General features: G+C 38.2%; 1 protein-coding gene across 5 annotated transcripts in view; it reads left to right on the top strand.

The window, feature by feature from the left end:
• The window catches only part of GPD2 (glycerol-3-phosphate dehydrogenase 2), a 236629-nt gene that overhangs the window by 190421 nt on the left and 21298 nt on the right, over positions 1-24910 (top strand). For all 5 annotated transcript variants that reach the window (XM_069574381.1, XM_069574386.1, XM_069574385.1 and 2 more), the window contains 3 exons: positions 13822-13986; positions 14775-14919; positions 21477-21670. In XM_069574381.1, the coding sequence (XP_069430482.1) occupies positions 13822-13986; positions 14775-14919; positions 21477-21670 (504 nt within the window). The remainder of the gene's footprint in view (positions 1-13821; positions 13987-14774; positions 14920-21476; positions 21671-24910) is intronic.

Below are 24910 nucleotides of genomic sequence, written 5' to 3'. Positions count from 1 at the left end.
CAGGGAAGCAGTTTTCTCAGGAAAGTGATTCTCCATAAAGTCAAGTGCATTCTGGGGATTCTTTGGGAGAATGGGTTTCTATGGAGGACACTAGGCATCTCCTCGAAATAGAGGGAGAAAAGTGAGTTCTTGAAAGAAGGGCTAGACACAATGTCAGAACTCCAGGGAAGCAAGCTGAGATGAGTGCAGAGGTCTAGTCCAGGTAGGAATGTAAGGTCCAAGTCAGATACTGGGCCGGGACTCTTGTGTTTGGTGTATGTGGCGTAAGAGACTACAGCCCAGAAAACACCATAATTCCCTTGTCTAGGGATTCCTGGTAGGCAAATAACAGTTTGAGGGCAGATTCTATTTCTGGAGGACTGGAACTCCTCATATATTGGCAAGTACCATCGGGATTAACTCAGGGACTGCTTAGGGCTGAGCCTGCAAGTTGATCTACAAGGTTATGAGTGTATAGTTGGGTGAGGGTAACTTGACCATCTCAGATGGAAACTAGTATGACCTTTCTTTGATGGTAACCACTGTCTAGCATTTCCGGGAAGACTTTGAGAACTGCTAGGAATATGGGCAAGAAACTCTTCTCACTGGAGCATGGTATTCTTTTTAATTTCCATTTTAAAATGAAAGTAAAAATATTAGTGACAGTTATGGTATGTCCCAGCCCTGTATCTAAAAGTTAAGAGTAAAACTAATAAATATATTTTCAACTCACTGTGGTAGTGTATAATATCTAACTTTATTTTTTTTATATTACAGGAAGTGATTAGAGATGTGAGGGTGTGGTTATTCGTTTTTAGTTTTGTTTTGTTTTGTTTTTTTTTTGCATGTGAGTCTTGCTTCATGTTACCATGCTCCAGAATTTCAGAAAGCAAGGGAAATTTTTTTGACATTCATTGAAACCTTTTTGAAAAAAACTATTTTAATGGTACTCTTTAATTTTAATTGATATAAGAGTTGATCAGAAATGAGGCTATAGCCTATTTATTGAGTCTTGTTTAAGCTCTTAAATATTTATTGAGTGCAGGTGTGAATCAAACTGTGTAGGATATTGGAAATGCCTTTTTGTACTTGATTAAATCTATAGTCAGTTTGTTCTTTCCCCCAGAGAGGGCATTCTAAACAACCAAACAATGTTTAGAACAACCAAATGTTCTAAACAATGTTTTATTGGTGTGGCAAGTTTGATAACATGTGGCAAGGTAAAGGAAACTTCACATGAACCAAATTGACTCTAGCTTTGTCCCTGGGAGCTCAGTCAGCATAATGGTGGTGGTGGCAGCAAAAATCAAATCTTCCTTTCCTTCCCTCCTTCATTCCTCCCTGCTTCTTCCTTCTTCTTTTCCTCCCTTCTCCTTTCCTAAAAACTTTAATTCATTCCCAAGCTTTATTTAAGTATTTGTTGTTGTTTAGTTGGTCAGTTATGTCCAATTCTTTTTAACCCCATGGACTGTAGCCTGCAGGCTCCTCCATCCACAAGATTTCCCAGGCAAGAATACTGGAGTGGGTTGCCATTTCCTTCTCCAGGGGATCTTCCTGACCCAGGGATCAAACCTGGGTCTTCTGCATTGGCAGGCAGATTCTTTACCCTCTGAGCTACCAGGGAAGCCCTTGTATAGGTATACTTGACAAATAAAATGGTTAAGATATTTAAAAGTATACACTGTGATGATTGATATACATTGTGAAAGGAGTCCCTTCATTGATTTATAAATTTTAACTCTTTATTATCAAAACATGCAAACATACACAAAGAAAAGTAGGGTTTTGAGCTGATATGTACATCTCTAGCTATAACAGTTATCAACTCAAGGGTATTCTTACTTTATCTATTCCCTCTCTCTCTTTCTCTCTCTCTCTCCCCTCTCTCCTTTTTGCTTTTCCGCCTAGAGCAGAGGTTAAGTTCCTACCTGCCTCTTATTTTGTATGCTGAGAATTGTTTTTACATTTTTAAATGGTTAAATTTTGTGGCATGAAATTATATAAAACTTAAATTTAAGCATCCATAAAATAGAACTTTATTGGGACACAGCCTCGCTAATTCATTTATGTGTTGCCAACAGCAGAGTTGAGGAGGACAATAGAGAATGAGTGGCCGATATAGGAATGAATGGCCTATATAGGTATGGCCATACCTAGAAGATTTAAAGCATATTTAACAGACAACAATTATTCTTTGTTTTAAAAACAATTTAAAGCTGCCACCCCATTATTACTGATATATCCAACTAATTTAAAGACAATTTTTTAAATATCATCTAATCCAATGTCCAAATTCAAATTTTGTATGAGATGTAGGTTGGCCAGCTGGAAGTTGAAGGTTAGAGCAATGAAACAAAACTTTTCTATGCATGTGTCAGGAAGTGGATTGTTGTCTTTTACATTTTCAAATTAGATAATAGAATGCAGTTATCTAATTTATTTTTTAGTCTTCTGAACAATCATCCTGAACTATCAATCAGTTACAACTCAAGTTACTTTCTCAAAGTAGATCTTTTTCTTATTGTGTCTAGTCTTTTTTTTTTTTCTCCTTTGTGTTCATCTTTCCAGAAGAGCAAATCTGTTGGCTTTAAAAATATGGCTGAGCATCTGGCATAGTATTTGATGTATGCAGTTGCAAAATTGACATAATTTCACTGATGACTGTTAATACATTGTGTATAAACTTCCTGTTTTTTGTTGTTGTTGTTGTTTTTTAATCTGAGAGATGTCAGATATTCTACTAGCTGTTAGGGAGTAGGTAGTGACATTAAAAGAAGAGCCCTGTCAAGCTGTTTCTCACAGTATTTGTACTTTAGCCTTCTGCCTCAGCACATGATCTTGGCTGTAAAGAGTCACAGTATCTATTTTTTCACTTCTCTCAGAGTGATAAGACTCTGCTATATTGATTGGCACTAGGACTATGCCTGCAGTGCAGGAGACCAGGGTTCAATCCCTGGGTTGGGAAGATACCCTGGAGAAGGGAATAGCAACCCACTCCAGTACTCTTGGACTTCCCTGGTGGCTCAGACAGTAAAGCGTCTGTCTACAATGCGGGAGACCTGGGTTCAATCCCTGGGTCGGGAAGATCCCCTGGAGAAGGAAATGGCAATCCACTCCAGTACTATTGCCTGGAAAATCCCATGGACAGAGGAACCTGGTAGGCTACAGTCCATGGGGTCGCAAAGAGTTGGACCCGACTGAGCGACTTCACTTTCCAGTACTCTTGGCTGGGAAATTGCAGGGACAGAGGAGCCTGGAGGGCTACATGGGGTCACAAGAATCAGACATGACTTAGCAACTAAACCATGCTCTAACCCGATCATTTCAGGGTAAGTGGCAAAAAAGTTGGTGTTAACTCTGAGATGTGCCCAGCGATCACGTGGGTCTGTGAGGTGGTGTGTACTGGACTTGGGCGTTCTGGGTCTCCAGGCCCAGTGTTCTGCCTGGGCTGAGAGTTAGCCTGCTTTTCATGCTCACGTGAGAGTGCACATTCTTTTCAATCAGGACGTTGTGCCCTGGTCAGACTGATTTGATAACAACTTGATAAGGTGTGTAATCTTCCTGTGATTAGAGGGAGGAATCCGATAAGATACACTACTCACTTGCAACAGATAAAGCTTCTCAAAAGACTGCTTCCAGTTAGAATTCCCCAGCTGGTCCTTTGGACACGGTTCATGTATTTATTATGTAGCTCACACTCGGAATCACCCCTGGGGCAGGTGGAGCTGTTTCAGCGGGTTTGTGAAAAGTTGTGTGCATGTGCTCACACGTGAATGAGGAAACAGAGCCTGGTAGGCGGTTCTGGGTGAGCGAAAGGATTTGCTTACTCACTTTGGCCAATCCTTTTATGAGAGGTCGATTGTTCCCCCTTGAAGCTTTTCCTTTCCTTCCTTACAGAATTTGGTTCTTAGTTGGCTTATTTGACATTTTGTGATGGCAGCTTATAAAACTGGTAGAGCTGGAAGGAACCAGAGAGATCCTGAAGTGCCACTCTGTGGTTCAAGCAGTGAGGAAACTGAGGCACAGGGCTTGGTACTAGGCCCAGGCTCTTAGTTACAAGCAAAAAACTCAATTGGTAAGGAATCTGCCTGCAATGCAGGAGACCTGGGTTTGATTCCTGAATTAGGAAGATTCCCCTGGAGGAGGAGGAAATGGCAACCCACTCCAGTGTTATTGCCTGGGAAATCCCACAGACAGAGGAGTCTGGCAGGCTACAGTCTGTGGGGTCGCAAGAGTTGGGACACAACTTAACAACTAAACTATCAAAAGAAAAAGAAATTGGGCTGACTTAAGGGGAAAAGAATTTTTTGAGGACCTTGAACAAGAGGCAGAAACCCTGGGAAAGCTGCTGAAGACATAAATAATTGCAGCAATCAAAGCTACAGGCCAAAACCCTATCCTAGAACTGGTGCACTGAAGATGTTCAAGCTGATGACTACCCCTCGTGCAGTGCGTCTGCCATCACTGTTCACATCTCTGTCTTTTTCCCCTGGAAGAGGATGTTGCTGCTATTATTTTGCCTCCACCATCAGATTGGATGCTCCATGTCCAGTTCTCTGTGTCACTAGCTCTATGTTGAAATCTGTGTGGAGAGCATCTGATTGGTGGAGCGGCATTAGAAGTCTGTGTCCCTGGGAGGAGGTATAGACTCTGCCTCTTACAAGGCCTTTGTAATGGGGATGGGTGGATGTAGGAAAGCAAAAGCAAGCAAAACCCAATATCTGTTACACAAACACATCCAGTTAGTAACTCTCTGAGGCATTAGAACTTGGGCCTTTTGACTTTTCTCATTTTATAGCAAGAGTTGACTTCCTTTGCAAAAACTGGCAGAGGCTCCCCATTTTTAAAGGGAAATTAAGTCCTCTGGATGAAGACTTGGTGATTCTAATACTTTAAAACACTCTGTTATCCTGTCAATGCAGTTTTTCTTTTGGATTGAAAACCATTCTCCTAAATTCCTGTCCTTTGTGGCACCCAGAAAGGAATATTTGCTCATTAGTGGTAAAATGTGGAGAGAGAGAAAAAAAGAGAAACAAAAAGCATTGTTCAGGAAATGCAGAGATTAGAGATTAGTTGACACATTTCAGAAAAAGTTTGCCGGGTTGATGAGCAGAAACTATTTAGAATTAGAAAATGTACTGAGCTTTTTGTTTTTATTTTTTAAGAATTTTGAACAGTAGCAATACATTTCAATTAAGGTACAAAATGGTCTTGACTTTTCAGTACATTTTTTAACCTTTTAATAATAATAGTTAATATTTACAGAGAACTGTGATGTCATGTAGAGTAGGAAATGGCAACCTACTCCCATGTTCTTCCCTAGAAAATTCCATCAACAGATGAGCTTGGCAGGCTATAGTCTATGGGGTCACCGAGAGTCAGACAGGACTGAGCACATGATGTCATAACATGCATTCTACCTCACTCCTCACCCTCTGTCAATCCCACTGTTATCCGCCCCGGATAGTGACTTGAACCTTGGATGAAGCAACTAGCATGAGGTCTCACGGTTGGTAGAGATGAGGCTTGAACTTAAGCCCACTCCTATGCAGGAAGCTTTGTGAATCTTCCTGTAACATAAAGAGAGGAAAGGAGGTGTGTCTGGAGCACTATGCTGGGTGATATTGTAGGAAACCTGCAGAGGAAAGAGAAAGGGAAAATGCTAAGAAATGGAGAGAGTTTTTGGAACTTGCAACCTTTCCAAGTTAGATTGTAAACTTGCTCTTGTTCTCAGAGTCTTGGGGCAGTCTTGGGCCAATCCATTTCAGTCTGCTCCTCACAATGATATTTAGCTCACTGCCTGGTGCATAATAAGGTGTTTAATAAATATTTGTTAAAGAAATGAATCTCAAGCATCCTCAAGTCAGTTACTTTGGGTTAAGATTCCGTGCATGCCACACTGCTACTCTCAGTAAAGAAAGACCCTTATCCTTGGAGGTGCTTATCAGTGACTTTGGTGCATGTCACAAACAACCAAGGAGGATGACCTGTGGCTTTAGGCCACATGATTATGTGGTCTGTCAGAGTCTCCAGAGTGTCGTGCTTCCTGACTTTTCAATTGCATTTCAACCATTTTTTGTCACATTTTCCCTTTTTCTTCCTTACAAGTATAAAAACTTATTTTTGACTTGTGCGAGAGAGAATTAATTGGTATGGATAGGCATGGGAGGTGAGGGGCTTCTGCAGCATAAATGGATGTATAGACGTTTTTGTACAGATGAGAGCAAATGAATCCCTGGAGCTTTCTGTTGTTTGCAGTTTAAAAGTGGTTTATTTTCATTCAAATCCAGCTAGATTCCTAAGTATCTGAAAAGTACAAAACTTACTCTTCATTAAATTCATGTAAAACTTTTCCAATAAAGGAAAGCCCTGAGGGTATAGAAACTTTATGTACTTAAATATGTCATGTGAAGGCACTTCACAGTGTTTCGTTTACATGGGGCCAGAGACCGCAGATCCATGCTGATTGCTAATTATTCAGATTGTAAATAGCTTATTTGAGAACCTAGGGTGAGACAAAAGAAAGATGAAGGAACAAAAGGCCCACGATAATGAAAAGGATATTGCAATGAGAAAGGCTGGGTAGAATTATGATGTAGGTCACATCCTGTGCCTGTATTTAATTGTACCTTTGTATTTAATAATAACAATGATTACATGCTTACGGCTAACAGGTGTCATTTGCTGAGAACTCTAGTATGGATAAGTGACAGCAAATTATTTCAATTCATAAACTTTGAATATAATGCTTTTGTTTTGAATTTCACCAGTCTATACTAGAAGATATTTCCTGCAAAAATGTATATCAGCCTAAGAACATTTTTAAACCTAATTCCTGATAAGTATATACGAAATATGAATAAAGTATAATGAAAAAAATCACTTTGCAGAGATTAATTAAATGTGGTGGTCCTAATACCGCAGTCACATTTCCGGGAGTTGGTGATGGACAGGGAGGCCTGGCGTGCTGCAATTCACGGGGTCGCAAAGAGTTGGACACAGCTGAGTGACTGAACTGAGCTGAACTGAACTGAATGTGCAATTATATCCGAAGCTTATATGAAGCTTATATGAAGTTCAGTTCAGTTCAGTCGCTCAGTCGTGTCCTACTCTTTGTGACCCCATGGACTGCAGCACGCCAGGCTTCCCTGTCCATCACCAACTCCTGGAGCTTGCTCAGACTCATGTGCATTGAGTCAGGATGCCATCCAGCCACCTCATCCTCTGGCGTCCCCTTCTCCTCATGCCTTCAATCTTTCCCAGCATCAGGGTCTTTTCCAATGAGTCAGTTGTTTGCATCAGGTGGCCAGAGTATTGCAGTTTCAGCTTCAGCATCAGTCCTTCCAATGAATATTCAGGACTGATTTCCTTTAGGATTGACTGGTTTCATCTTCTTGTAGTCCAAGTTGTGCCACAAACTAATCACTAATCTGTTTATAGTATTTCTATTAATAAAGGAAAATAAATTGTATTCTTAATACCATCTTAGAATGTGGTCTCAAAGATTGACCTGCTTTTAAGCTGGGACTAATTTTTTTAGAAAATTGGCTATATTGCCTGTGTAAGTTATGTGTGTTCACAATTCCACATAAAATTATAAAATCTGAGTAGCATGAAAACAATTAGGAATTATTACGCATGCACTCTAGAGCCCGGGAACCACAGCTGCTGGACCCACACACTGCAATTAGAGAGTAGTCCCTGCTCTCTGCACCTAGAGAAGAAGCCCATGCAGCAATGAAGACTCAGCACAGCCAAGAATAAATAAATAAATAAAATGATATTTTAAAAAAAGACACAGCTAGGAATGACGTGCCCAGGCTAACCTGCTTGGTACCAGGAGAATGATGAAGGCCTGTGGGGAGTCATCCCAGCAAAGCCATCCTACACCAGCTGATAGGAGAAGAGACCAGAAGAATCGCTCACCGAACCCCAAACAAGAACCACCTAGATAAAACACTCCAAAATCACATCTGCTAACATGCCCTTGACCAAAACAGTTTCACGTGTCTGGGTCCAGAGTCAGAGTGGGAATCAACACTGTGAAGACTTTTTGACAATGGGCATGGATACAGGAGGGGTGAAGAATTGGGAGAACTTTTGCAATATAGTATGTGGCTCATAAAAGCTAATCAAATCAAGATTTCCTTATAATTCTAGATCTGATAGATGAATATGATTTTTCCCTTCATTTTTCTGGTGTCTTTATAAAACACTTATCTTTTGGTCTTTTTTAATCCTATGCTTTTTCAAAGCAAAGTCGGAGAAATCACAAATGAGGATAAAATTGAAGTGAAATCTTGAGATAGGTAGCTATTGAAGAGTAGCTATTACCTGGTAGGCTCAAAAGTTCATTCAGGTTTTTCCATAGCATGTCACAGAAAAACTTGAACAAACTTTTTGGCCAATGCAATGCATGCATTGTGTAATTTCAGAGGTACCCACCTAGCTTCTCTTTGTTTATAGGATGCTGAAACCCAGAGGAATGCAGTGTATCACCTGCATCCCTCCAACCAGGTTAGTGATTCACTCAAAGCTTGTTAGCCCATTATCCCAATCCAGAGCCTTCTCTGCCATATCTTTTCTTTTTTTAAAATCATTTTATTTATTTATTTGTTTTTGGCTGTGCTGGGTCTTCATTGCTGCCTGGGCGTTTTCTCTAGTCGCAGAGAGCAGGGGCTACTCTCTAGTTGCAGGGTGTGGGTTCAGTAGTTGTGGTTCCCAGGCTCTAGGGCACAGGCTCAATAGTTGGGGCAAATGGACTTAGTTGCCTCCCTAGCATGTGGGATCTTCCCAGGTCAGGGATCGAACCTGCGTCCCCTGCATTGGCAGATAATTCTTATCCTCTCAGCCACCGGGGAAGGCTCTCTGCTGTGTCTTGTAAGGTATATTCTTCCTAAACTGCTTCATGTGTCTCTCTGACCCCCTCCACTTCCCACACAAATAACCATTTTTATAAATAATTTACTTTGGGGGGAGATTGCACTGTTGTTATAATTTACCTGAAAAGTATGTTCTCATTTGACTTTTTCTTTGCAAGCTTTCTCATCCTACATACTTAAATGAGAATTTAGTAATCACTTTTCACACAGATATACACACACACCTATTTTGCTCTGCCTCTACTTCACTCTTCCCATGAGAAAGGGGTATTTTAAATATAATGATTCTATTAAATCAGTTTGAGTTTGGTACCTTAGCCTTTAATTACCTTTGCTGGACTGTTAAAAAGCTTCCTGAGAGAGGTCATTGTATCACTGTCAGTTTGCGACAATGAAGCATATGCCCTGTGGATTTTGTTAGAGATGGGATTAATGCTTCAGGGAGGTGTTCTTTTTCCTTCTGCGTCCTTTTTCCCTCTGCTAGACTAAGTCACCTGAATGCCTAACACCCAAGTCAGGGCACAGGGAGGTGGAAAGAAAGACTCTCAGCACATTTTTTTTTTAATTGATAAAGTTATGATCACATTATTTTAATAAATATTTAATTATTTTAAGTAATCAGAGTGTTTTTTCCCTAACAATTAGACTGTATGGATTTCTGGCTCCATGGATAGGTCAGTGACCGTCTATGTAAATGACCATTTAACAGTAGGCTGTACAAGAAGATTGTATGTAGAATTTCAGGGCATCATGGAATTTTAGATCTGAAGGATCAGGAAAATGCCAGGTAATTTGTTGGAGTTTTCTCATATTTATACATTCTTCATACTCTTTGCACATTCAAAGCTTGTTTCTCTCTCTCTCTCTCTCTCTCCCCCCCCCCCCCCCCCCGCCTCCTTTTTTTACCAGCTATTTTTCATGTTAACTTAGTTGCCAAACTTTGAAACCCTCTAAGGAGAACAATATTGCTCTGTCTCCAAAATATTTATATTTGAGGCCTATCTTATACTAGAGAATTATATCTTAAAAATGTTTTTCACTTTAAAATATCTCTCATGATCCCGGGTGCAAGGCCATTGTGAACTAAGGCAAAATCCTTCTCTGTTACTACTGACCTCCATTCTCTTTGGTGGGTAGATTTTACATTTTGTTTTCCTAAACAAGGAAAAGCAGTTATAGTCCCACCTCTTATGTGCTTCCTCGCATCTGAGTTGTAAGTTCAGTATGTGCACATATGTAAGATTTCAAGTGCAAAAGGAGAACAGAGTAGGAAACAGATTTTCACAGTCCCAGTCTGGTCCTTGCGTAAGTGCCAACGTAAAGCGATTCAGTGATCAGTGAATAGTCTCGTGTTGCGTGGCTCTGAGGAAAAGGATTTGAAAATCCAAACTTAATAAGCAGATCAATTGGCTGGGGGAGTTGATATTATTGTTTTGCATTCCAGTAACATGCAGTGTTATCAAAAACTTTCTTCTTTAACAGTAAAATTATAGGAGCATATAGATACCTTTCAGAATGTCAGGAAAAGGAGATGGGGGAATTTAGTTAAGAATAATGAACATATACCGCATATCACAGGAAGCATACACTGTGAGCCTCTGGGTATCTCAGGATAAAGGGTGAATTTAATATGGGTTGAGGAGTGGGAGGTCAGCCTTGAATCAAAGCAGGTACTTGAATTAAGCTTAATGACTGCAGAGATGAGGACTCTTGGGTAGAGGTGTGAACTCTTGGGCCCAGAAGAAAGTCAGGTTACTTAATTCCTCAGTTTTTATAATAACTGTGTTTGCATTTCCCAGTGAAGCATGGGGCAACTTGTGGGTTAAGTCTAGAGGGAATCATTCATATCTATTTCTCATTCTGTCTCACTTATTCAACTTAAATATGAGGGCTAGTTTGGGTTTAAGTTTAGATTTTGCACACTTCTGGGGTTTCTCTGCTTCCCTTAAGTTTATTGCCACCAACTTACTGATAAACTGATTTTTTTTTAACTTTAGACAAAGCATTCTGTTTTATAGTTAGAGATAATACTATAAATCTATAAAGGCTATAAGATTTATATAAATCTGGAAGACTGTAAAAATCTAAGACTATAAATAAACCTGTTTATTTAACACATTAAATGGAATTTGGCTAAATTTAACACTTCCTGAATACCTGTTCTGTGCTTGGTACTAATGAGAAAGAGAAAAAGATGAAAAGTAAGACTTCCTGCCTTCCCGTGACAAGGCCGAGGAGACATGGAGATCACATGGTAATTACAGTGGAATGTTACTTCCAGGAGAACAGAAGCATCCCTGTATCTTTCTCACCATTAGGTTCCTTGCGTTTGTCACAGTGCCTGACTCATAACTAAGGCTTACCATTTTCTCAAGTTGATGGATACATGGATGACTAGTTTCATAAAGACTGTAGAAATGGTATGTACAAGGTACAATATGGATTCAGAAAATGGGATGAACAACTTGGCCTTGGAGGGGTTCAATACAGATAAAGTCTTTACAGGGAGATATTTGAATCAGCTCATGGGAGAGAAATAGGAGTTGTCTAGAGCTTCCAGAATGGTTTTCCAGCCAAAAGAATTCATGTGGACAAAGGCAAGGAGATATGAAATGACATGGATGTTCAAGAAGTTGTAAATAATTTTTTTCAAGAATAAAGGGAGTAGAAGATTGCAGGGAGAGCCTTCATAAATAAGTGACATTTCTGATTCGAGTCAAGGCATGCTGCTGGGTATCAGGGTAAGCATGCAAAATAAAGAGCAAAGAGACTTGTTTCCACCTCACATTTTTAGCTGAGGTTCATCTTATTTACCTTCAAAAGTATTGGTGTTTGGAAGCTAACAGGAGGTGTGTCTTAGTTTAGGAGGTATATCTTAGTATAGAAACAATAGAGCCTGATGAACTATACAAATATTGTTCCAATAAGATTCTATAATTGGAAAATATATTAAAAGAAAAATTGTGTATTTTCAAAAGTTAGTTTCATTACTGGATGATCGTTAAATAGATAAACAGTATATCACTTTACAGGGGCTTCTCTGGAGGTTCAGTGGTAAAGAGTCCGCTTCAATGCAGAAGATGTGGGTTCAGTCCCTGGTGTCGGAAACATCCTCTGGAGAAGGAAATGGCAACCCACTCCAGTATTCTTGCCTAGAGAATCCCATGGACAGAGGAGACTGCTGGGCTACAGTCCATGGGGTTGTAAAGAGTAGGATACTACTTAGTGACTAAACAGTAACAACAATATGTCACTTTACAAAGGGACCTATCATTTAATAAATGAATTTCTTCCTGGTTCCTAGGAACAATGATGTCATACAGGATTTAAAATAGTTGAGTTACATGTGGCTTTCTCACCCTGTGTCTAAGTTGAGGCACACTTGCATTGGTGAGAGTTTTCCTACCTTAAGAACATGACTTGGATTTCTTGTACTACCCCTTAAATGTTTCATTGTTACGTACTAGAAAGATTCGGTGGGATGGGTACTTTTTAAAATTTAGATGTATAATCTGTTTGCATGCTTTTGACTTTATGGATCATATTTTCCAATTTTAAATGGCCACATCAATAAAAGTCAGTTTCTTAAGCTTAATTTTAAATATACCTGCTATTTTAATTGCACCATTAGGGTCATGCCAGGTGAAATTGATAGAAATGCTGCCCCTCTTCTCTTTCAACTTAAAGTTCAGCTGCCACTGCTGTTGTTTCCTTTCTTCTCCTTTCATTCTATTCGTCTTTGGATAAAATAACTCCTTATTTTGCGTGTCGAGGTTTAATGTATGTTCCTAACTTGATAGAGACTTTAATTTTGAGGGAAGGGTCTTGGCTGATTGCATTAGTTTAGCAGTTCTAGAATAAGCTGTCTGTGGGGAGGGGCGGCAGGGTCCTGTCATTGATTCTCTCTTTATAACTGTGCCCTTTTAGCTACAGCCGATTACCAGTGGTGCTTCTGACCCGGCACAGACTGAATCACAAGGAAGAAACTTTACATAAACCATTTATACTAAATGCTTGGTATGCCGGCAACATAAATCAACAACAATATCCATTATAAATTCATCCCTTTATCAGTATTATCTTGATAGAACTGATCCCAATGTGTGGGAATTTGAACTCTGCTTCAATACATCTAGTCCCGTGTAATTAATTATTCAGGGCACAGAGAACCTGGCCCCTGCGATGTAGAGTAATTCTTCCTGGTCAGCGTTAACTCCACTGGCAATAATAAATAGAAAAAGTCTCTAGTGATGCCAGTATTTTAAAGTGATTAATCATCTTTCCCCACTTCACCTCCCCCTCAGTTTTCTTTAACTAAGATTTTTCAGCAATAAATCTTTAACAATACAGGTAGGAATTGTTCTGTAATTAAATTTTGCCCTGCCTAATTTCTTACCTTTTATGTACGACGAAAAACAAAAAGTTAACATTTTAAGGAGCTCTGATCGAAATTCAAACCCAGAAAACTCCTTTTATAGAATACTGAGTGATTCTCTATGGAAAATTAAGCTCTTGATTTTGAATATTAGATAGAGCACGTATTCATAAAAATTGTTAATCAACACCAGTTGGGGTGTCAGATATTCTGAAGTTTTGAATTACTTCGCTTTCACATGTACGGGTTGTCTGTATTAGGAAAAGCCTGACATATGCATATGTTCCCAAACGGAGAGAATAATTACTTATCTTAACTTGCAGAGAATTGACGTGAGCTCTGTAGGAAAGGGAGGCTTTGCATCGTTTTGTGGTACACAAAGTACAGTTGTGGAAGTGGCAGGTAAATGCCTGACAGAGAATGACCATGTATTTCCAAATCGTGCCCAGTAGAGCTGACCAGCCATCAAGCATATCCCACGTGACAGGGGCAGATGTGACCTATCTCTGGTGACACACTTCTGTACCAGCAGTCCGTGGCCTGAGGTGACTCCTGTCCCTCCTCTGATGCTTTCTCCCGCTGCAGGACAACACAACGACGCACGGATGAACCTTGCCATTGCTCTCACCGCTGCCAGGTATGGGGCTGCCACGGCCAATTACATGGAGGTCATGAGTTTGCTCAAGAAGACAGACCCCCAGACAGGGAAAGAGCGTGTGAGCGGTGCACGGTGTAAGGATGTGCTCACAGGTATGCGAAGGCTCCGGCAGGGCAGATTTCTTAGCATCTTGCCTTGTCTGTACAATGACTGAATGATCATTTCTCTGTCACTTCTCTTTTATTGAAGCCAGATTTCAGAGTCCTATTACCTATATTCCTTATTGTCAACGACATCTGGTTTCACATGAAAATTTTCCTTTGTGGAACCTGGCCATTTTTTTTCCTTTTTGTGTTAAACATTAATGATGATCATGATAATAATGTCTGCAAAATTCCCACAGCTATGAATGCTTTATGTTTTCTTTACAAAAACATATTATTAAGAAAAGTCAATAAACGTGGCAAGTTTCAAAAAGTATCCTTTAGGTGACAGAGGCAGTGTGTTTACATGCCATTCAGGTCAATCACTTTAGCTTTGGTGAGATTTGCTTGCCTGTCCAGTTTTGTGGCCATGTGGGCGAAGTTTCAAAATTATGTCATTTCCTTCAAAACCACTGCTCACACTTTTGAGTTTTAAGGAGAAAGCAGCTCATTTACTCACTTTCTCATTTGGCACTTTAATGCCAGGCATATTGCAAACTAGAATGAGAGCTGAAATGAAAAAGCAGAGTGCTTTTTTTCCTGCAGTTTGGACTTGTTTTTGGTTAAATGTACTCACATGCAGGCCTGTTGTGTGGCTTCTCAATGACTCTGGTTGCCTGTATCACTTAAGTGATAATGTATACTCCACCATAAGTTAATAGATGAATTAATAATCTAAAGCATCAGTGAGCAGAGAAACAAATGGGGTGTGTGACTGACACTGCTTTCTTTCACAGGGGAGGAATTTGATGTGAGAGCCAAGTGTGTTATCAATGCCACGGGACCTTTCACAGACACCGTGCGCAAAATGGATGATAAGGACACCACAGCTATCTGCCAGCCGAGTGCTGGCGTCCACATCGTGATGCCTGGTTACTACAGGTACCCGTGTTCCCACTCATGCATCGTCACCAGAGAAGGGCCGCAAGAAACTGACTACACGTATTCTTATAGCATACCTTTCTTAATAATAGATGGTCTAGCTCACTGTTCAAAATGAGGAGAAATGACTGGAAAAAAAGCTCTTCCAAAACACAAACTGCAAACCAGGCTTGAGAATTTCGTAGTTTTTATGGCAGTACTCCTTTCTATGAGTTAGTGATTTGGAATCTGTTTTTGTACTTTTTTTCAGTGTACTCATCATCAGAGGCTAAGTTTTAGTATTTTTGAATTTTAGTTTTCATAAAAACTCTAAAATTAATTTTTCAAAAATATCCATAAGACATTTACATGAAAACACTAAAAAGCCCATTTTATAAAATACCCAGACTTGATTCTGAAGAATCTGAAAATGAGGACCAAGTATTATGTTTATAATTTTTGAAATATATTTTGAAAAATAATTTGTAATTTCTGATTTATCATTTTGGCAAAGATAATCAGAGGTCGAGAAATGGGCAGGGGTAGAGATGAAATAAGAACAGCTATTAATTGAAAATCCTTTAAGTGGGGTGATGCACATGAAACTGCAATTTTTATGTGCATTTGAATTTTTAGTATTTTTTATTTTTAATAAATTTGAAAACAAACATGTATGATCCCAAGAAACTGATAATGATTACCCCTAATGTACATTTCAAGATATCTAGGGAAAAGTTCATGTGTCCATAATGAATATGGAACATTTTTATTCCCATATGTGGTAATCTAATAGGCAAACTAATACATAATTTGGTGAAATCATGATTTATGCTCAAGGTATTCATTAAGACATCATTTGTAGTTGAGAAATATTAGAAACCACATCAGTTTCTAACCTTAGGAGAATGGATAAGTAAATTATGGTGTATCTGCACAGGGAGTATTATATGGCCGTTAAAAATTCTGAATAATTTTAGTGTCCTAAGAAAACCCTAGAGATACAGTGTTAATTTAGAGTGGAGGATACAAGATTGTATGTGTAACATGATCAAACATTATATAAGTATCTAGAAAAAGATGAAAAGAAGTATTTTAAATATCAATGGTGATTGCCTCTGGGTGATATGATTATGAGTAAAAGGTTATAATTTCTAGGTAACATGGTTAGAATGGGAGTTATCACTTCTATATTCTAATAATTTTCCATAAAAGACATATTTTTAATATTTGATAAAACAGATATACAGATCTATGATATTTCATTTAATACCTGCATTCTTCTAAAATGCCATCCCACTATGTAATAGATGATGCTGCCTTATTAGTTTTCCACTAAGTCTTCTTGAAGAGAGTCCAAGATATTGTACCAAGCACACTTCTAATGAAAGATATCACACTTCTACCAAGAAGAATATTAACAAAATTTCGTATCCACCAGCTTCCAAGGTTTCTTTGTCGTTTTCTAAATGTCTACATATAATTAATAGATAGTCATTAGTGTTTTCACTTAGAACTGTAGAGACCATGGTGCTTCGCATCTCAGTAATAAAAACTTATGCAGTGGTCCTTAATAGAGTTTTAAAAACTGTTAAGCAGAAGTTGAGTTCAAATGAAAAGGAGAGAAGTAAATATATGTACATGTTGCAAATGTTTCTTGTATATAGAGGTTTTCAAAAATAGTTTCAGACACAATTGTATGCATTTATTTTGTGTTGGATAAAAATTTGCAAGATCAGCTAGTTTGTAAGTTTTTGGAAGCATTTTTTTTTAACATCTGTTAGAGTACAGATGTAGTACCTAAAGTACAGACACACACACATTACCACAACCGTTACATTTGCTTAGATCTTACTTGAGCATTGTGTTTCATGTCTTCTTTACTATTGTCCCATGATATCAGAGGACACAGTAGTATTCTGTGTTATTCCCTATGTTATTTCTGCCACTTCATAATGACACTGTTTGGAACAAGCCATTTCATTCTGTAAACCTTAGTTTGCCTGTCGTTAAAATGTGAAGACATTCTACTCTTTGAAGTATACAGACAAAGACAGTATGAAGAGTAAGATAAGGTGATACCTTGGTAAAGAACTTCCTGGTTTGTTCATCACTTTACCCCTTGTTAACTGTGCAGCTTTGGGAAGCTGCTCATTTTCAGCTTCTGGTTCCTTATCTCATGGTAGTTCCTAATTTGTGTACATTTTAACGGTATTCCTTTATTTTTTCTTTATTTTCTTGACTGCTACATCTGCAGCTCTTTTAGTACATTGTCTGGTACATAATAATGACTAGTAAATTTTTGATGAGTTCTACTAACTTTTTATGTTAACTTGCCCAAATTGATATTGTTCCTTTTTCTAATTAAAATTTTAATCGAATACCTATAAGGGAATTTTAAATATATAGATATAAAACAAAATATGATTTATCTTTTTACTGCCCAGATAACTCCTGTAGACAAAAATAAACAAAAGTAATCACTATAGAAAAATAGATATAGAATGAAAAGTGAAAGTTCCCTCTTTTCCTCATGTCCCCAGCTTGTTTTCGATAATGCTTCCTTCTGATTTCTTCCATAAAATTTTATGTTTATGCTTGCACAAATGTGTATCCTTTTAAACTTTTTTTCATGAAGGAACTCATGCTATACATATGTTCTATACTATGCTTTATAATATGCTAACAACAGAGCAGATATGTGGTTTTTAAGAGATATAAATATATATCACCTGCATGTAATACTTTCAAAACAGAAAGTCTTTCTTAATCCTAAAAATTAGGCATTAGTTTCAGACCCATGCCTGTAAGTTGTAAAAGTGTTAGTCACAGCTGGGTCTGTTTAAGATGCAGTAAGTGATCTCGTTCTACTTGGGGAGAAATTAATATCTCCGTTTTTAGCACCTTGAACCACAACCACTAAACATCCTGTGGGGAACCATAGAGGAGTGGTCTGGCAGCCCAGTTCCTGTTCAGTCCCTGTTTGCAGATGAGTCCCTTGGTTTGGGATTACAGTCTGGGTTAAGTGTTTGGTCCCTCTTTCAGTACTGACTTTGAGCAGCTGTATCGCTGGCATCCGAGGGACGGTTTTTCTCTCCATATCAAATTGTTCTCCTGGGTGGGTGAGGTCAAGAGATCTCAGACTGAAATAGCTCTCTGGATTTCTCAGTCAGTCTTCACTCAACAGCTGTAACTCAAGGGTTCTACTAGGTCCTCAGAGATGAGTAAGACCTCATGGTGCTGCCCTTATAAGCCAGCTGATAATAACTTAAGGCCTAGCATTTCAACTAGAACCTGATCAGTTTGACAATACAGTGACTTCAGGAGCCACTGATTTATTTAGTGTAGGCAGCTAAATGGGGAATGAGGGTCAGGTATGCAGTCTTTCTGGCATTTATTCAGCTTATTATGACCCTAACTAACATTCCACATGTGGAATTATCTAATGCCATCGTAGCAGCTTTCTTTCTATCTCTGGATTGTTTTATTTTCAGAAAACTCAACACACAGAAATCATTTACTTTTGAAGGCACTCTTTACATTAAGAACTGAGAAGTTGCTGTATAACCCAGGGAACTCAACCAGGTGCTGCTCTATGACAACCTAGAGGTTTGGGAAGGAGGTTCAAGCAGAAGGGAACATATGTATAACTTATGACTAATTCACATTGTTGTATGGCAGAGACCAACACAACACGATAAAGCAATTATCCTCCAATTTTAAAAAATCTGGAATTTTCATCGGAGTTGTGGGTAGATGATCTTAAAAAGTAACTACAATACATCAAATAACTGAAATACGTGAAAATAGTTGTCTCCTCCTTTTAGCCTACAGATGCTTTTTACTAATGATGAGAGGTCAGTTTTTTTTCCCCGTAATATGTGTGCATACTGCTGGCTCCAACACTGATTGCTGAGTAGTTAGCAATAAATTGATTTCAGTTTAAATAAGGGTACTTCAGGATGGCAATGGTCTGCATGAGAAAAATTTTCATTACATCTAATCTTAGACACACACATAAATTAGCAGCAAGCTTCTTCTGCTGATGTCAAGTGAATTATACATACTGAGAAAAGACCTATGCCTCACCGCATTGTATATACCATCCCTATAGTTAACAGGCGTTTTCAAACTTTTGTGTGACCTTGCAGAATTAATTCTTTGTAAGAAAACAAACTTTTCCCTAAGGGTGAGTTATGAATTAGGTAATTTAGAACTGATGAGAAGTATTTCCAAGTGGATTCTTAAATTTTTATACCATTCATTAATAGCTTTGTCTTCCCTCTGTGCTTGTTAATTTTATGTTTGACACATATGTCTTCACTTAAGCAGTTGATTCTCTACAGGTTCCAGTTATGTGTGTGTTGGTAACTATCACGTTCACCCTTTAAACTGCTTTTTATTGCACTGAAAGGTTTTAAAAGATTCAGTAGTTGTGCTTTTCCAACAGCATTTCATGTCTCAGTTGCTGAATATTATAATTTTATGCTGAAGTTGATCAAGTCTATTGAGTTGCTTAGATACATCAGATAGTATCTGGCCCATAAAATGGTCATATATATATTATAACAACATGTAATTTGTTTCTTAAATTTTAGAATATGGAATTTATCCTTTTGTTTCAATATAGGACTATTTACCAAATTGAAAGTTTGAACTCATGAGCTAATTTCTATCACAAAGTGACAAGTTTAATCTAAGGGCATATCAACCCAGGATCAAATTAGGTGGATACAAACCATATTTTAACTAGTTTCTTTTAAGATCTTTAGCAAGTTTTATGGCAAGTGCAAAGGAAAACTTTAGGCATACAGAGACTGAAAATACTCGATGTTTATAGTTTTCAGTGTATTTTTTGAAAGTAAAATTACTTTAACCCTGAGTGAAGATGAGATCCTCACTGAAGGTTTAAATGACTGACGCACTTTGGGGTGATTTTTGCCTGGAGAAGGAAATGGCAACCCACTCCAGTACTTTTGCTTAGAAAATTCCATGGATGGAGGAGCCTGGTGGCCTACAGTCCATGGGGTCGCAAAGAGTCGGACACGACTGAATGACTTCACTTTGCATGTGCTAAATAGAAGAATTGAAGCCTACTCTCTCCTATGTCTCACGTAGACTACAGATAGTGATTTCTTTCTACAAAGGCCGTATGGACATGCCAGGCATTTCATGGGGCTGACGAGTCTTTGCAAAGAAATATTATTACTCCTTGTAGTTTCAGTGAAGAAGATACATTAACTAAATTGACTGTGGATTTCTTTTTCATAAAAAAGTCATTTTTGTTTGCTTTTAAACATATTCAGACTCTCATCCTTACACATTTGAATCTTGAGTTTCTTGGTTTTTATTTTTATTTTTATTTTAAGAGAAAGACAACTATGAATAGTTGACTGTATGTCTTTTAAAATGTGTGAGCATAACAGGGATTTTTGGAATTTGTTGAAACCAAATAGAATTATATTTCCTATTTAAGAAATATTATTAATAGAAGCTGAAAATATATTTACAGAAAATGCCTTTAACATTGGTTCCTTATGAGAATTCAGTCAAATTCAGCTATCTGAAGGTTTGTAGTGTTCAACTATTTGATAATGACACTTTGGGATTCCTCCTGCCATTTTAACAACGTCTCCAAAATTTTAGAATGGTTAGTGAATCCATTAAAACAACAGTTACTAATGAGTCAATAACACAACTGGGCAGGTTTTGTCAGTGTTTATTTTCAGTTGCCTCTTCTTGCAAGCGTGTTTTACAATTTGGTTTTAGAATATGAAGTAGGTATTAGAGAAATTCTTAATATTTTTGAAGATTTTGGTCTGGCAGAAGAGGCGTCCTTAAAGGTTAATTTAGTAGTGTAATACACTGGCATCTTCTGCCTATTTAAAGATTTTCGTTGCTAAAATATTTCTCTCCTTTTTGATCTTATCCAAGTACACTGTTATCCAGGTAGTAGTAGAAAACTGAGCCCTTTTCTCATGGATGCGTTTCTTGAGATTTCAGTAAAATTGAAATAAAGTAAGAAATCTCATATTTGGTGAAGTGGTATAAGCTTATTCAGGCACAAAGGAGTAAAGAACTTTTGAACTATATTTTAGCTTCTAGAAAGTTAGACCCTTCACTTTTCTCACAGACTTCTCAGACCTTATACTGAAAGATGTACCAAATGTCAGATGTTCCAGGAAAATACTTTCCATGGGCTTGAAAAAAGGTTGAAGAACTATTCTTAAGTGACCATCATGAAGGAAATTATAGGCATTTATCCTGCTGACATTATCTGATGTGAATGGTGCAAGGGATCTAAAAACCCAAACAATTGGAATTGAAGTCCACCTACTTAACTCACCTTGCATTGCTGGTTTGCTGTGGAATATTATTATAATAACACTTACTTGATTCCTTTTGTATTACCATTTTTTCCTTTTAGGAATTTCTAGATTAGGTTAGCGGCAGTCAAAGTAATAGTTCGTGTGTTCCTAGTTTGCTTATATGAGAATTAGTGAATAAAATGTTTTAGAATGCAGATTAAGATCAAACTCTGGCTGACTTCAGAAATATGTGACCCTTTCTTTTCACCCCAGCCCAGAGAGCATGGGACTTCTTGACCCAGCGACCAGTGATGGGAGAGTTATTTTCTTCTTGCCCTGGCAAAAGATGACTATAGCTGGCACTACCGACACTCCAACTGATGTTACACACCATCCCATTCCTTCCGAAGAAGACATCAACTTCATTTTGAATGAAGTGCGTAACTACTTGAGTTGTGACGTTGAAGGTAACATGCATTCCTTTAAGTTTACTCTCCCTCTTTTATCTCCCAAACCATCCCAGCTTTCACTAGGCAACTGCCATGCGCCCCCACTGACAGCTTCACAGCTGGCTGGCTCTGACTCAGGTGCTGACCACTTCTTCTAGAAGCCTTATTAAGGCTGAGGCATAACACAATAGGAAGAAGTTGCCTTTCTTTCCACCTCCACTTTCTATATCCACATGAAACGCATACCATCCTCTTCTGGTCATTTCTAATAGCAAGACTGGAGTGCCATTCCGGCACCCATGCTTTTCTAGGAGAGTATGAAATGTTTGCATCACCAGTTTCTAGAGCTTGAGAAGGTATGATTGACAAATCTAGGATACCTATAGGAAAGAATTAGTTTGAGAAATGAGAGGATAGAGGAATGTATTCTAAGAAATTTAGTGAGCTGTTACTATGTGGAAACTGGAATATTAACTGTGGATTTAGCTAATAAGTATGCTGTTTTAATTGAAAAAGATAAAGTTCACTTCTTTCCAGCGCTAACCTGAACATGCCTTCTTTTAACTTGGATGTCATAGTATTTTCTCCAGTGGATATATATGGTATAATGTATTTTTTTTAATCCATGGTAGTTTCAAAAGTTTTTCAACATTATTTCCTATCTCACTTAATAACCTCACCATCCATCTAGTCACCCAGGCTGGAAAGGCATGCTTATCTTTGCTGATCCTTCTCTTTCTACATCCAGTCCACTTCCCATCTCTGCTTACTCTGAAGTATCATGTAAATCCCCTCTCGCTTCCGTTGCCCTGGTTCAAACCTGTGTCATATTTCACTTAAACAGTTGCACTGACCCCCTAACTAGCTTTCGTGCATCAGGTCTGTGTCCTCACCTGGTCTGGTCCTTCCATCAGAACTCTATAAAACACAATTCTGATCATCACGTCCCTGCACAAAAATATCCCTTTGATGTCTCATTGTTAACTTTAGCAAAGTTATTAAACTATCTCATACGGAATCTAAGGCTTTTCATGACTTGTCTTGGCAGGTTTGCATTCAGCTATTCCACCTCTGTGCCTTCAATCATTTAATTATATATTTCCAAATCAGGTCATGCACTTTTAAATCTTCATGCCTTATTTATGTAGGTCGAAATCTTGCTCTTGGATAGTCTTTCCCCCAAATTCTCATTTTGGCAAAATATTATTTATACTTCAGAAGCTGCCTATCTTTTGTAGTCCCTTAGATCACTGAGCTAATATATCACAACAGTGTATAATAGGTAATAATGTAAGATATATTCTCACTTGGAGCTCCGTATGGGTAAGGATTCTTTATTCAGTTTCAAAGCTTGTGATATATATATGGTATGCTACTTATAATTATTTAAAATCAAAACAAATTAGGTACTTTCAAGGTTTTTGATGCTAGCAGCAATTTGAATGGCAACTCACTCCAGTACTCTTGCCTGGAAAATCCCATGGACAGAGGAGCCTGGTAGGCTGCAGTCCATGGGGTCACGAAGAGTCGGACCACGACTGAGCGACTTCACTTTGACTTTTCACTTTCATGCACTGGAGAAGGAAATGGCAACCCACTCCAGTGTTCTTGCCTGGAGAATCCCAGGGATCGGCGAGCCTGCCGGGCTGCCCTCTGTGGGGTTGCGCAGAGTTGGACACGACTGAAGCGACACAGCGGCAGCAGCAGCAATTTGAAAATCTTTTTATATGAAAGTACAAAATTTAAGATTTTTGAAAAATAATCATCATCTATTTATATCAGGAATCTCCTATAATGTTGGCTTCAATGGAGGCCATGCAAGGACAGTTTTTGTCTTAATGTGACTCACTAGCATCTGTGAATCCTTTTTCCCTAAGGAATTTTTTTCATTATATGATCACACATTTACAATCAAACAAAACAAACTGCTTTACAAAGTGGTTTAGTGGATTCTCCTAGTTTGATTGATTGATCCATATTATATAGTTTTAGTTTCTTCTAATTTCAAATAATGGTTGTAATTTCATTTTGAGTAGGGTCTCTTTGGATATCTGTAATAATAGCATAAATATATTAAGTACATGTAATTGAAATCTATGTGACTAAATTTATACTCTTTCACACACACACACTCACACACAGTTATTTAAGAAATAGTTATGCCCAGTTTAATATCCATTGTAATTTCAGCTTGATACTTTTCCCCCTCATTTTGTGAGACAGAAGGAGTTTTACCTGGGTATGACTGTACTTTAATGAACTGTTTACTATTACTGAATCCTGCTTCATTTCACATTTACCTGGATATATTTTTTAAAAGTGGGTTTATATTGGATTCCAAGAGAAGGAAGTTTAGATTGCTAGAGCAAGAAACAAAATTAATTCAAGAGCAGAGAGCTATAGTTGACAGGTTCCAAATTCTTAAAGTTCAGATGCACGAATGAGAAATCTAACTGCTTATATGTGCCCAGAGACTGGATGTGCTGGAAACAGGTATAGGTTCCAAGAAGCTGCTGTGCCCATATCATGGGTAGGGATTTCCACTAGTGAAATGAGCCTTGGGCTAGAACAGACACCAAGCCTATACCCCTCACTTTTATTCTGCTTATTAATAAATAGAGGACTTGGTAATACCAGCTAGGACCTCCTTGGTCTGTAGAAGGCTTTTCAGTTAACATACCTTTTGGTAGTCAGGTTAATTGGTGAAACTAACCAATAATTTTTGTCAACTTTGATTTTTTTGTAAAAATGGATTGAAATTAATATGTGGACACTATAAGTCACATTAACATGTGGACACTGTAAATTGCCTTTCCACTGGAGGTCTCAGGAATCTTGAGATTAAGAATTCTCTAGGTAGCAAACATCCAGGATAAAAGCAGAAGTGACAGCTCTTGCTTGTACTTCATTTATTTCCCCGTGCTCACCATCTATCACACCTTTCCTCCTTATCAGCTTATCCTTTTAAAAGCAGTTCAGCCACAATGATTCTTCATGGTTTCTTTTCATTCTTATTTATTGAACTGAAGTCCTCAGAGTATATGAAGAAGTACCCTCAGTCTTGGTAGAGTCCTAGTTAGCTAAAGTATGTCTATTTCCAAAGTGAAGACATTCTCATTTGTATTTTTTCTAAGGAATTTTGGTGAAACCTGATATTCTCTTCTATACTGATGAAATGTGAAAGTGAAACTCAGCTTCAGGCCCCATTCGGTGTTTTTGGCTACATGCTGTTGCTGCACATATTCTAATCTTATTTTT

Source organism: Ovis canadensis, chromosome 2 (genome assembly GCF_042477335.2).
Source record: "Ovis canadensis isolate MfBH-ARS-UI-01 breed Bighorn chromosome 2, ARS-UI_OviCan_v2, whole genome shotgun sequence".
In the NCBI taxonomy this organism is placed as follows: domain Eukaryota; kingdom Metazoa; phylum Chordata; class Mammalia; order Artiodactyla; family Bovidae; genus Ovis; species Ovis canadensis.
The sequence above is the reverse complement of the archived record's forward strand: the minus strand, read 5'-3'. Positions and strand labels throughout refer to the sequence as shown.